The 12,617-nt window shown below is 40.5% G+C and overlaps 1 protein-coding gene across 3 annotated transcripts in view; it reads left to right on the forward strand.

The window, feature by feature from the left end:
- trak1a (trafficking protein, kinesin binding 1a) overlaps nt 1-12,617 on the forward strand; it is a 45,924-nt gene that overhangs the window by 6,790 nt on the left and 26,517 nt on the right. Inside the window, exon 2 of one of the 3 annotated variants that reach the window (XM_026183575.2) lies at nt 4,741-5,139. Coding sequence is in view for 2 of the 3 variants with exons in the window: in XM_026183578.2 (XP_026039363.2) it covers nt 10,669-10,672 (4 nt within the window). In the remaining variant the exon portion in view is untranslated. Of the gene's footprint in view, nt 1-4,740; nt 5,140-10,515; nt 10,673-12,617 lie in introns of those variants that run through there. The other 2 variants (XM_026183578.2, XM_026183572.2) reach the window with 2 other exon arrangements.

Raw genomic sequence — 12,617 nt, forward strand, 5'->3', positions numbered from 1 at the left:
GTTCTTATCTCTGCGTAAGATTACAAAATCTTTTTGGGGTGTCGCAAGTTTTATCTAAAGACTTGCTAACTCAAGTCCTAGGGATCCACACGTAAAGCCTTCCAGACAGCTGATGTAAATGATTTAAAATGTCCACTTAACACATCTGTAATCTCATAGTAAACCCACCTTTACACTTACTGTTATTAACCAAATACAATCAGTGATGAAGATGTGTGTTTGCATGTATTTATCGCAGTCATCTTATATGTGATACAGTGGAACAATTCTTGTACTTTTGCCTCTTAAAAGCAATGAATACACTGACCAGCTCAGTCACACTAAAACACAATGGAAGAGAAGGATAGGAGGGGAAAAAGTCAACACAGTGTGAAGTCATGCTGTTTTGCAATGTGATATTGCATCCATACTGGGACACCAAATATCAGTATTTTATTAAAGAAATTAAAATACCAGTAATAAAATGGCCTCGCTCATGCACTACCATCCTGAGATAATGTTAGTTGAGCAAACTTATTAAATGACCTCAACTGAAAAACAATCCAAAACTGGACACACTCAGCTTGACAAAGATACCTGCTAATTCGAAGTAAGCTAATGGTTTAGTCACACGAGTAAAGGTAGGACAGCAACCACCTTGGATATACTAAAATAAATAAATGAATAAAACAACCTGCCTGGTGATTGCACAGGTCACCTGATAGGAGGCACCTTTCTGCAAACAGACTGACTAGGAGAGACTGCAATTACTCTCAGAGATTCTCAAAGGTTTGCAAATAATTTAATCTAATTTAAAACATTCCCATTTATAATGTTGCCATAAACATGTTTGCAGCAGTCTGAATCAGTCTCAACACCTTCAGTGGACTCGACTCAACTGACTGCCAGCTGGTTATTTTCATATGGAACAGGAATTGCTGAGCACAAACGTAAATATTAAATGTGAATTTCTGTCTATGTAGTCCTGACTATTTATCACAATTAATTGGTGAGTTATGAGAAACCGATTGCATGTAACTCCCAACTAGAGCAGGGCGATATGACCAAAAATATTTATCACGATATACATTTGAAAATTTGCAATAACGATATAACTGACGATATAACTGACACTAGACAAAATACTTTACAACTCCACAACTTTATTAGTGCAAAAAACCCCCCAAAACATCAATGTATTTTCACTTAAACAAGCAGGTGTTTTATGTGAATTAAAGTTATATAAAAATGTAACAGTGCAAATTCAAATTCCTTGCTGACAATTGTTGAGACAACGCCGGTCTCTGCGATTCTTTTGGTCCTGGTAGAGATCACGCTGAGATGTTTCCATGTTTTGCACAATCCTTTTATTACCAATTATTCTTACAGATGCATCTGGAGATCAGCACACTGCAGTTCTATGCTAAAGGCTGATCTCTAGAACTCCACACAACAGTTACAGTTATAACCTCTGGTCTCCTCCCCCCTACAGTAAACATCCCCACAAATGGAAATACACTAGTACAGTGGCCAAGGGTGCTGACACCCTGACCCCCATCTCCTTTTATGGTAGTGCCCGTTTGCCCTTTGTCTGCTCCTCACCCTCAGTAACTCTTGCTACTGTCCTGGGGGTGGGGGTTGATTGTTCTCCTGCCCTGTACCTCAGTTCTTTGTTCCCATTCCAAGCCTATTTTCTATTTTGTATTCTTACACCCATTAACCGCAATATTATAATGTTGCAAGCAATCACAAACTATATTCTCTTTAACTCTGATGTATGTTAAGGAATCTATTCTCAACACAGTTTAACCAAAAGGCATTTCCAGTGGAAATTGGCCGACATATCCTCAGCATAACCATGTATAATATCCACAAAACTTAAAAAGAGGTCATACACACACAATACGGTAATATTATGTTGAAGCACAGTACGTATCACTCCGCCAGGCTCCTGACTACGATAGTAGTAATGCTCTGATAATCCATCAAGCAGTCCAGGTTCGTGGCTTAGCAAAGTCGTACTGAAACATTTGACAGATTTTCGAGCGCCGTGTACGACATAAAATCGTTTCTTTTCTTTCTTTTTTTCTTTTTTTTTTTTCTCGTTTCGAGGTCAGTAAACACAACCAGAATTCATACATAAGGCACACGGGATTATAAGGGGCACTGTCGATTTTCAGAAAAATCAAAGGATTGATTTTTAGTGTGCCATATTTTCCAAAAAACACGGTAATAACGACGGCCCGCTAGCATGCGCTACCAAAACTAGTGCTTTGTTGTGTATCTGACGGACGAAAGCTAAACCAGTTCCACACCACTGAAGTTGCGTTTCATTCAACGATTTGCTTTCGCTGCCATGCTTTTTCCGACGTGTGCGTATGAAAACAAAGGCACTGCGCATGCGCGTCTTACCCATATTCTATCGCGATATTTCATTTTTCTATCGTTGCCCAAAATTATACCGGTATTACCGTGAACGGTATGATATGGCCCAGCCCTACTCCCAACTTGATCCCATTCAATCACAGACGATGGCAGACTGACTCCGACTTAGGACAGGTTTTAATGACAGCATTGTTATGGCTATTATATTATTATATATAATATTATGCATTATCAATCCTGTCCAGGTATTTGTAGTTTTTTGTACCTCCTTAAACCACTGTCTACTACAACTAGAGAACATGCTTAAAATATTCTAACATGTCAACACCCTTGTTATCCACCCATATTAGTTTGTCCATTTACTTTTAAGCATCTGAAAATGGGGGACTACATATAAAAATGACTGTCACTCTGAAACAGTTAATGCAATCATTTCTTAAACCCCTTGAATTAAAGCTGAAAATCTGCCTTTCAATTTTATGTTTGTTTGATTGATTTAAGATCCTATGAGGGGATGTAAAGACAGAAAAATACGAAAGCGATGTCGTCCAAAAACTTCTTGACCTTACTGTATCATTGTTGCAAAACCTGTGACATAATGAAAACGATGAAGTTGGTGGAAACTACACCTTGTCCTTGAGCCCTGGCTCCACAGCACGATGATATGTTGTTCCCACCATGTGGAATTTTGTGGCCATAACATAGTTGATCCTTGTGTTGCTGACCTAGTTATTACTGAAACTTAACTTCAAAGTACAGTAGTGCTCGGTCAGCATTACACTTGTATAGCAATGACACATCCTTCATTCAGGTTGCTAAATGTGACACAGTTCAATTATCTCAAAAGGAAAACACTTGAATGAAACTATTTAATAACAGCGTTGCTTTGTTTTTCTGCTTTTGTTGACTGATATCGGCAAATAGAATGACATTTATAGAATGACAGGCGTTTATTTTTTGTGCCGCATCAGTGTTGATCTGGTTAGTGGTTCTAGGACAGTGTGACGAGGCATTAAAAGGGGGAAAAAAACGTAAAAAAAAAAAGGTTTTGAGTGATTAATAAGAACAGAAAAGTGCCATTTAAGTATTGGTCCAGGACATAAAACCGAAAAAAAGAGGAATAAATGGCATCAAAAGCAAAACAAAGATAATAAAAATATCAATATTGGCATCACCTGGTATTAGCATCAGCTGCTAATAATAAAGATGCATGACGCAGTGTTTGCATTGATTTACAACAATTTTAATTTCTTTAGAAGTTGTGATAACTAAATTAAGACTTTTTTTAAAATTCAAACATTAATTAAAACATTTAGGTTTTGACTTGCAGTACAAAGTGTGGCTTGGTGTATGTTTTGCAGAGACTGTTGTCATTAGCAACAATATTTAGGCCTTTTATGATGTACATTTGCCCTTAAATAATGGAAACTCTGTGACCTAAATTCTGCTTCCCACAATGAGATCTTACTCAGTACTTCTGAGAGGAGGCCTTGGTGGAAAAAAAGACAGATGGTGAGAAAGAGAAGGAGGAGTGTGGGGAAATACAGGGGAGGGAAAGGGAGTTTTAAAACCACACCTCCATGTTTTTTTTTGTTTTTTTTAATTAATGATGATCAGGAGTGAGTGTGTTTGAATGGCTTAAAGAGAAACGTAGATGAGTTCCTCTTGCTTTGGCAGCCTGGAGAGTGATGTGACTTGTGTCTGCCTTTTAGCTTGTTTCCCAGGTTTCCTTTTATCATAGATGCTGTGGCTGAATTGTTGTAGTTTAATTAAACAGTGACTTAATGGTAGTTATCCACTGCGTCACATTGGCACATTGGTTTTCCTTATACTGGAGTATGTGATTTAGAAGCATTTTTTTGAGGTGATGCTCTGGATGGTGTTGACAGTATACTGAGAGGGTTTTCTAGTATTTCATTTAATCCATGTATTTATTTATCTACCCACGAGTCACAACCTGTTAAAGTAAAAATAAAAACCTAATTATAACCTCCTCGGGCATAATTTTAGTTACATGCCAATTTAACTGGTTTACATTAGGTCATAGCGGTATACCTGACCAGCTGATAAGACAGGTTAAAGTCATGTCTATGACACTGTCTACACTCGAGCATGTGCACTGCTTCTTAGCCAATCATCCATCGTGCAGAGAAGTGTGATACCATGTCCATAAATACTACAGCTTGCCCTTGTGTGATTGAGAAAAAGAGAGGATCTAAATGTGTTTTCACAGGGCAAACTAAATAATATTTAAAAACACACAGTTTTAACTTGAGCTGGTGAGATGTTGTGCTTTGTTTTACATGATTTTGCTTTTTAAACGCTGCGATTTTAACATAAGCGTTGCTAAATGTAATTCTTTGTCCTGTCTTTCAGACATTGTCTCTGCACGATCACAGGAGTCTGGTTTCGCAGCTGCCCCGTCTGTGCCTTGCTGGTGAGACAACCTGACCATTTCCGTCCTCCCCTGTCAAATAAATGCGCTCAGGACACTTCTAATTCAGTTTCTGCTTCGGCGGGTCCAAGTTTGGTCCATGGCCGGTCCTGTTTTTAATCGGTAATCACTCAGCGCCAAGCTGGACCCGAGGGCTCAGACTCCCCCCACCTGTTCCTGCTCCCCGCCCCCTAAACAGCCTTCCGAACACATACACGCATCCCAGCTCCGTAGCCAAGCGCGCCGATTGGCCCGTGAGGAGGAGGAAGAGGAGGAGTATGTCAGTGAGGCTGCACTTCAGAAGTTCACGGCCACCTACACAGATGCTGAGACCATTACTGGTAATTGCTGCATGCATATGTTATAACTGTTGGCAGACAAAACTTACTGGAACCCATTTGGCGCTGTTGTATCAGCACTGTGTGCAGACATGTGTATAATTCATCTGTCAGAAATGATCTCCTTTGGTCCTTTACAAGTCCATTTGGCTGCATTAATGTATTATAGAAGTTACACAGTACAGCACAATTTAACCCAATTAAAAGTTTACAGTAATGCCAGCCCCCAGTCTCTAATGGTTTTGGAGTAAGGTGTTAGGAAGACTGCAGGCTGATGGAGGTGGTTTGGATGAGAGTGAGGCCTTTGGAGCTGTGAGAAACTGTCCCTTTTCTGTGACCCTTCTCTAATGTAACATCCTGTCAGTGAAGCAGCTCCAGGGGACTTCAGCTGTGTGTGAGCCAGTATGTGAAAGAGAGAAGAGCTCTCAGTGGACTGTTTCCTCAATAGAGCAGGATGACACTAGTGTCCAAAATGTTGCTGTGCACTGGCCCTTCTCCTTTCTCTTTACAGTCTGGGAAGAACACCCACCAGACACTTTTAATTGAGTTGGTATTACATACAAAATGCTATGCTAATCATGCAGAAGTCTAGATTAAAGGAGGTTGGGATTCTGCGGATCATTAGGGAGGGAGAGGGAGCTAAGTAGAACCTGGCTAAAAAGCTACTTCAGCACTTCATAAATGATGCCAAGCACTTATACAGCACAATAGTGTGTAACGTTCATACTCACAGGAGCAACAGGAAAAGACCCTCCCAAAGACATTCTTTTTCCACCCTTGGGCATGATCTCAGTTCCTTGTATTATTTTGAACAGCAAGGTCTCGCTTATTTTTATGTTACCAAAAAGGTCATGTAGGAAAGTCATACTCATATTTAGATTTAGTTACACTTTTAGAGTCAAATCGACTGCCAGCTCACCAGACAGAGCACCTCTGCTCGTTCAGCATGACCAAATCAAAGGTTTGCGCTTATGGCTTATTGGTGACCAGGTACACACATGTACTGTAGCTGGTGCAGTGTAGGGTTTCCCCATATATAGAATTTACTTGGGCAGGCCACCAAAGTAAATTAACACCCACCCAATATAAATGGCGATTCATATTATCCATTCTAGAGAACAGGGCCATTCTTGGTCTACAGCAGGGATGATAGTTTTTGTTCCTTTAGAGATCCACTACAAACTGAATGAACCGAATGGAAAGTTGTGAATTGTTATGAATTTGACGATACTGGTGTTTAGTGTATTCTGCCCAACAATCATGTTTTTAAGAGAGCTGAGCAAATCCCATGAAAAACATGCAATCATTTTGAAATCTAAACTTTCATGGAAAACAGGCCGAAGTGCTTAAAGAATTAATGGAAAGAACTGCATGTCTGAAAAGTGTTATATTTACTGTTAGAGCCCGACCGATGTCAATGGGGGTCAATAGCAGCCATTTATTGATATATCAGTATCAGCATTTACAATCACCTATAAATTAAAAAAAGAGAGAGAGATGGGAGAAACGCCCTTTAACCATGTCATGAGTGTTATGTAGGGCACTCTATCACTTCCCTGCTGGCAGCTCGTAAGCGTAAACGAGTAATCCCTGACTTGTATAATTAAAGAAAGATTAATTTTAAACTGCACTGTAATGCGATCTTAGTGAGGACTAATAAATTACTTCACATAATAAAAGTGAAGGATTATGTTTATGCTTTGTGTGTCTAAAGTAGAAAATATCTGCCGATATATCAGATGTTTAAATCACCCATTCCTCTATCGGTGATTCTCTGGTACGGACTTTTAGAAGACTGAAACCCCACAGTGCTGTGTACATTCATATGACAGCTTATTCGCTAAAAGTCAGTGTCCGACTTTTGTAGGTAGTCTGTTATACCCTAAACAGCCCTATAAATCTATAATATTATTGCTCTTTATTAACTTAACTTAATTTTCCTTTAACTGTTGGCTTTAATGCATAATTAATGCATGCTGTTTGAATCAAAAGGACGGTGTTTTTCTTTTTCTTTTTTCTTTTTCTTTAACATATACGTGAAACCCAGTTCTTGATTTCAGGCTGACAGGCTCATTCTTTAACAGGTCACTTGTATTTACAAAATCAAAGCTGTGGTAGGATCTACAGCAGCCCAGTTTTAAAGTTGGCTGAGGTGTTCAGGACAGTGCTGCCACCTGCTGGTTTGTGTTCAAATTTGCAGTTGTTTTGTTTGTGTCCTCATGTTTCCCTCTCTCAGCCTTCCGTCTGTCATTCTGCTTCTCCAACTCTCTCTTTGAGTCTCTCACAGAAAGAGAGAGCTGGTGTGGGAGTGGGTACGGGCGAATGAATGAACACAATGAGCTGAATAGAGCAGCTCATTGCCATGCGGCAGTTTCTGGGTGTGAGATGAATTCTCCGTGGTTACCAGCCTCCGATGATGTAAAGAGTTGAGTAACAGTGAAATTATGGGATGTCTGATGTGGAGAGGACGATTGGGAGCAAACAGACACATAGAAAAGTGGCAGAGGACGGATAACTTTGGTAAGCGGCTGGCAAAGTTATGGCAAGTGGAAAAACGGAGTTTGAATCTGATCTGATGGGTATGGTCCCCTGGCTCTCATCCAGTCACAGCACGCAGAAACATCCACTGTGCTGCTATTTTTGTTTTTTCTCAAAGGAGTGCAGGGTTCTTCTTGTGTTTTCACAAAGACGAGTTTGGACCTGTGCTGACCCACCAGAGCCTCAGTAAAGCACTCAAAACACTGTGTGGAGATTAGCCTCTGTGAGCTAGTCAGTCTGACCAGTGCAGTCACTGTTTGAGGGAGTGTAATCATGGAGTGGAAAATTTTGACAGGGGGGGAGGGGCTGCTATACACATAAACTGAGGGTTGCTATGGCTACAATGTTTTTGTACATAAAAAAACTATGAATAATCCAGCAAGAACAACTGGCTGACTGCACACTTTACAGAACAAACTGAACCTCATTCGTTTGGATTTTATCAATTCTGTGGACTTGAAAAATATTTAACATTGAGTTGAATCTGAATTTAACATTTATAAAATATGCACTGAGTTTGTGCCAGATGTAGACAGATGATCTCATCTGGAAACAAATGGAACACAAATAAGTGATTTCAGATATTTACATACTGTATCTGATGTTCTGTGAAGCTGATGCCTCTTTACTATTCTGGCTGATGATATTAAGGGTTAGGGTTAAGCGTTTACATATTTTATGTATTTTAATGTCTAAAGAAAAGTATTCCTTTGCCCTCCATTTCTTGTCTGTTAAAGCTGTCCTTTAAGCTGCGTCCACACTGGAAACGATTGGCTCGTCGTGCATCGCTTTGTAGCCAACGGCTGGTCACTTGTGAACGTTCCAGACTCCTGTTGCCTGCATCTGTATTTGTATAGATATATAAGTTGAAAAAATATCTCCAGTCACAGCTACTTTGTCTCGTCAGCGAATATTTTGCCCATAGTCGCTTGAAGTCACCGAACGGGATTGACTCTCTGTGGTCTCTGGTTGCCATGTCGCTTGCGGTGTGATGCAGCGTTGCCGTGTCATTCCACAGGATGACCAACTAATCAAAATCGCCAGCTCACATTTGTATCCAAGTAAACAGATTTGTATTATGTGGATTCTTACTTTTAAGCGCACTATTACTAAGAACAGATTGGTGTAACTTCAACATTCGTGGATGTTACTTAGACACACATCACCGGCACTCCCCGACAGCTGCTTCCTCCACCAGCTGGAGAGTTCACAAACAGCTTCAGAAACCAAGACACCAAAGCGCTGATCCCAATCTGATGCAGCATCTTCAGCTTGCCCCGGAACAAGCCCCTTCGATAGAGACCACTATCTTTCATCCCACAGGACTCAAATGATCCGGTGCCAGACCCCACAGCAGAACCACAGATCTCGTGCAAACATCCCTTGACCAGTAGGCACGATTGAGCTCTACACAAAGGAAGTTGGTTTTGCTCTGTGATTCAGGTTATCAGAAGTATAGTAGACAACCACAGAAAATATATGCACATGAAAAAAAAATCTCTTTGTACTAACTGCACAAACCAAACGAGAAGCATTGCTGTGTGGAATTTTGCATGGTTTTTGTCCTGGAAGAGTGGGAGTCACTTGACCAAATATTTGTGATTTAGAATCCACAGTTAAATCCTTCTTTGATGGAAATTGTAATGATTTATTGGGAAATCCAACAGCCAATCCCATGTTACGTTTGTCATTCAAGATGTTTACTTTCAACCTGTCAGGTAGGACTTGAGGGATTTTATTTTATTAGTAATAAACTTTTTATTTACAAAGAAAATAACACCTTAGCAAACACACTAGCCGCAGATTCACAGGGTTAGTGACATTTGAAAACCCTGGTTCGCCACCCACGTGTAGATGTGTGAGCTGCCGGTGACATTTGAGAACACTGACGTACTACTGCGCTTTATTTCACGAGTGCACCCTCTGTGACCAGCAGCTGCTTGTGCTGCAATCTAAATCTGGATAACACTCTGCTGCAACTCCACAGAGCAGCACTACAACTTAAATGGAGGCAATTTTCTAAGTGTTAGTGGATTATAGTTTGCATCAAACCACCCACCAACTTCTGTACTTCCTTTTACTTGAAATGACCTCATTTCTAAAATGAAACATCTCAAAGATCGGTTACTTTGTGCACCACCCTAATCGCTCACATTACCGTGAAGTTTGGTAACTAGTGATTCTAAACTGATTAGTGCAGCTATTAGTCTGCTTCCAAGACTATTACGCATCAGCTTAGGATAACATGTAATCATATCGAGCTTTGTTTGGTGCCAAAAGCTGGGATCTGTGGGATTACAGGGAAAAATCTTGAGTGGTGTTTTGGCAGGTTTTCTGCTGGAGCTTTGCTCCTGTCGCGCACACACTGTGATTACTGCTGTAACGAGGAGAAACCTTTTCCGCTGGTCTGTTTTTGTGGTAGTTTAACACTTGCTCTCTAATATAGCAAAATCTCCTTTATGTTGAGTTTATTATCTTTTGGCTCAGGCTGTGTTTTCACCACACCTCGAAGCACACTCACACTTTTAAAATCTTGAAAGGCCCAATCTCTTGATATTAGTGTTTTAGTAATGGAGCTTGAGCAGCATCAGACCTGGTGTGGCCACAGTTGGTTTATACAGGATAGGGAAAGTAGTGTGTGTGTGGCTTTCAGCTTGTGTGCAGAGCCCAGCTGGGTTTGTTGGCTGCCAGAGTGTGGAAAAGTGAGAGAGTGGGGCGGTCCATGTGATCTCTCGTCATTGGCATGTCAAGCATGATGGGACCAGTTTGGTTGGCTCCGGCCGCTCCTCCCTCCCTCTTTTACCGCCTCTCTTTTGGTCTCCTGCACTCTGTACTGTCCTCTAAAACTTTTAGTACTCTGCTCTTCCCATTTCCCACCCTCCCGGCACCTCTCTCTCTTTCTGTGTTATTTCCTGCGACCTTGCCCTCTCCAGGATCGCTGGAAAATGTAATTGGAGGGCAAGAGGGGGGCAGTGGTTGTCGTGCTCGGGCACCATGAGTGAGTACGCTGTGTGGAGAATGGTTTTCTAGCAGTTTCAGCTCATCTCTAGTGATAGTTATGAGCAGTCTGACTAACATCTGGACAGCTTGCTCGCCGTATCTTCTGGCTATCCCTTTTGTTATCTGTTTGTCGGGGACTGTTGCTTTCTTGTCTTTTTAACCTTGTATATTGAAAGGGGTGTTAAAGAGCTGGCTTTGCAAAGGAAATGTTTTTATGTTTGAATTCTTTCAATCTGTGAAAAATCAAAAGTGTCACATGTCGTCATGTGGGTTCAGTTTTATAGTAAAAGATAAGATTTCCAGGTTTAAACGGCTAAAAGCCTGTCAGTGAGTGTGTTTTAGGAAGAAGGGGAAAAAACCCTGGCTTTTCAAGCCTTGACCTCAGGGGGCAGAAGTGCATTGTTTTGGTCAACAGGAGGCAGCCATGTTGCATTTCAGATCTATGCTCTCTAGTTAAAGATTTGAAAGTCATGTCTGGGAGATTGAACGGTCTGACACAAACAACTCGTGACTGCTAACATTTCAGCTGATCCTAGTCAGTCAGTAGCTTTCCTTTAATATGATAAAACCCTCTCTGTGTCTTCGTAGCCTGCTCGCTGTGTTAGGCGGTGTGTTTATCGCTCAGACGGACTGTGTGACAGGCCTATTTTTACATTTGAACTTGAACTTTCTTGTTGTGGTGTCCTCACAGCTTGTGTGCTTTGTGCCTCCTCTGTATTTACTTCAAAAGGTTTTACTATCCACTCTCTTATGAAGAGACGGTGCGATACAAAAAAAATACAGATTTTTTTTTTAAATGGTCCATAGTGAATGTAAAGGTCAGTTGTGTGATCTTCTTTCTGTCACATGAAAAAATAATTTCAAAAATATTTTTATATGTATAATTGTTGCATTTCCCAAGAGGTCCAGGTGATTTGCTTTCATTGCTCACCTATTCTAAGAGGGAGCCCCATTTGTTTCAATTTTTACACTGGACGCCCTTCCTGATGCAACCGAAAGGGACTTTTTCTCCTCCCAGGATCAAACCTGGATCTTTCTCTTGTTAGGCGAATGTGTAAACCACCACACCATGGAGACACAAAGTAGTCTGAGCCTAAATGCTCAGTAGTATCAAATCACAGGCAGTTGGTACCTACAGCTGCAGAGAGAGGAGGAGCAATGGCTGTAACATTTATACATTTTCTATATATGTTAATATCAGAAAACACACACACGCATATTTCATCCTGCCTTTCTTTTTGCCTTTAAACAAAGCTCAAAACCTTGTTGGATGATATTTGCAGTGTTACCATTCTTAAACATCACCCAGTTTACTGTTCATGTTTCATATCAGAATCCAAATATTGCAGTACATTTAGGTATATTGAATTCATGCTCCTATAATGTCAGATTGTGCTCTGCAGGAAAGCTTTTAATACACTTCAGTTACAAAACTTCAGTGTCAATATAATTTTATTTGCTGCTGTACTTTGCGTAAAACCAAATGATCTGCCAGAGATGCGCTAATCAATCATAATCTTACTCAGAGAACTTTTACACAAACCAGAGGCAGCACAAAGTGGCAAAATCCAGAAAATTGTGAAATGTCACTTGTTCTGATGGAACTGGGTATTCAGCACTTACATCTGTGTTGAAATTTCTCTGGCTGTGCTTGCTAAATGTTTCCCCAGCCTCTGCTGTGAGTGTGTGTGTTCCCCTTTTCAGCACAGTCAGTCATTCAGTCTGCATTAGAAAAACTGTAAGAGCGCATTGTTGGGGAGACAGACAGACAGACGGGCAGATAGAGAGACAGAACAAAGAAACAAAGAACTTTATTTTTACTGTATGTTAATTCCCATGTTTAGTCTCCTTCTGTCAGTCCAAGAGCTTCTCTGTTCTATATTTGTGGAGGAGGGAAAAAGAAAAAACTTGATTTGTGTGTAAGCAAAGAGAATGTGTTCTCT

Source organism: Astatotilapia calliptera, chromosome 11 (genome assembly GCF_964374335.1).
Source record: "Astatotilapia calliptera chromosome 11, fAstCal68.1, whole genome shotgun sequence".
NCBI lineage: Eukaryota > Metazoa > Chordata > Actinopteri > Cichliformes > Cichlidae > Astatotilapia > Astatotilapia calliptera.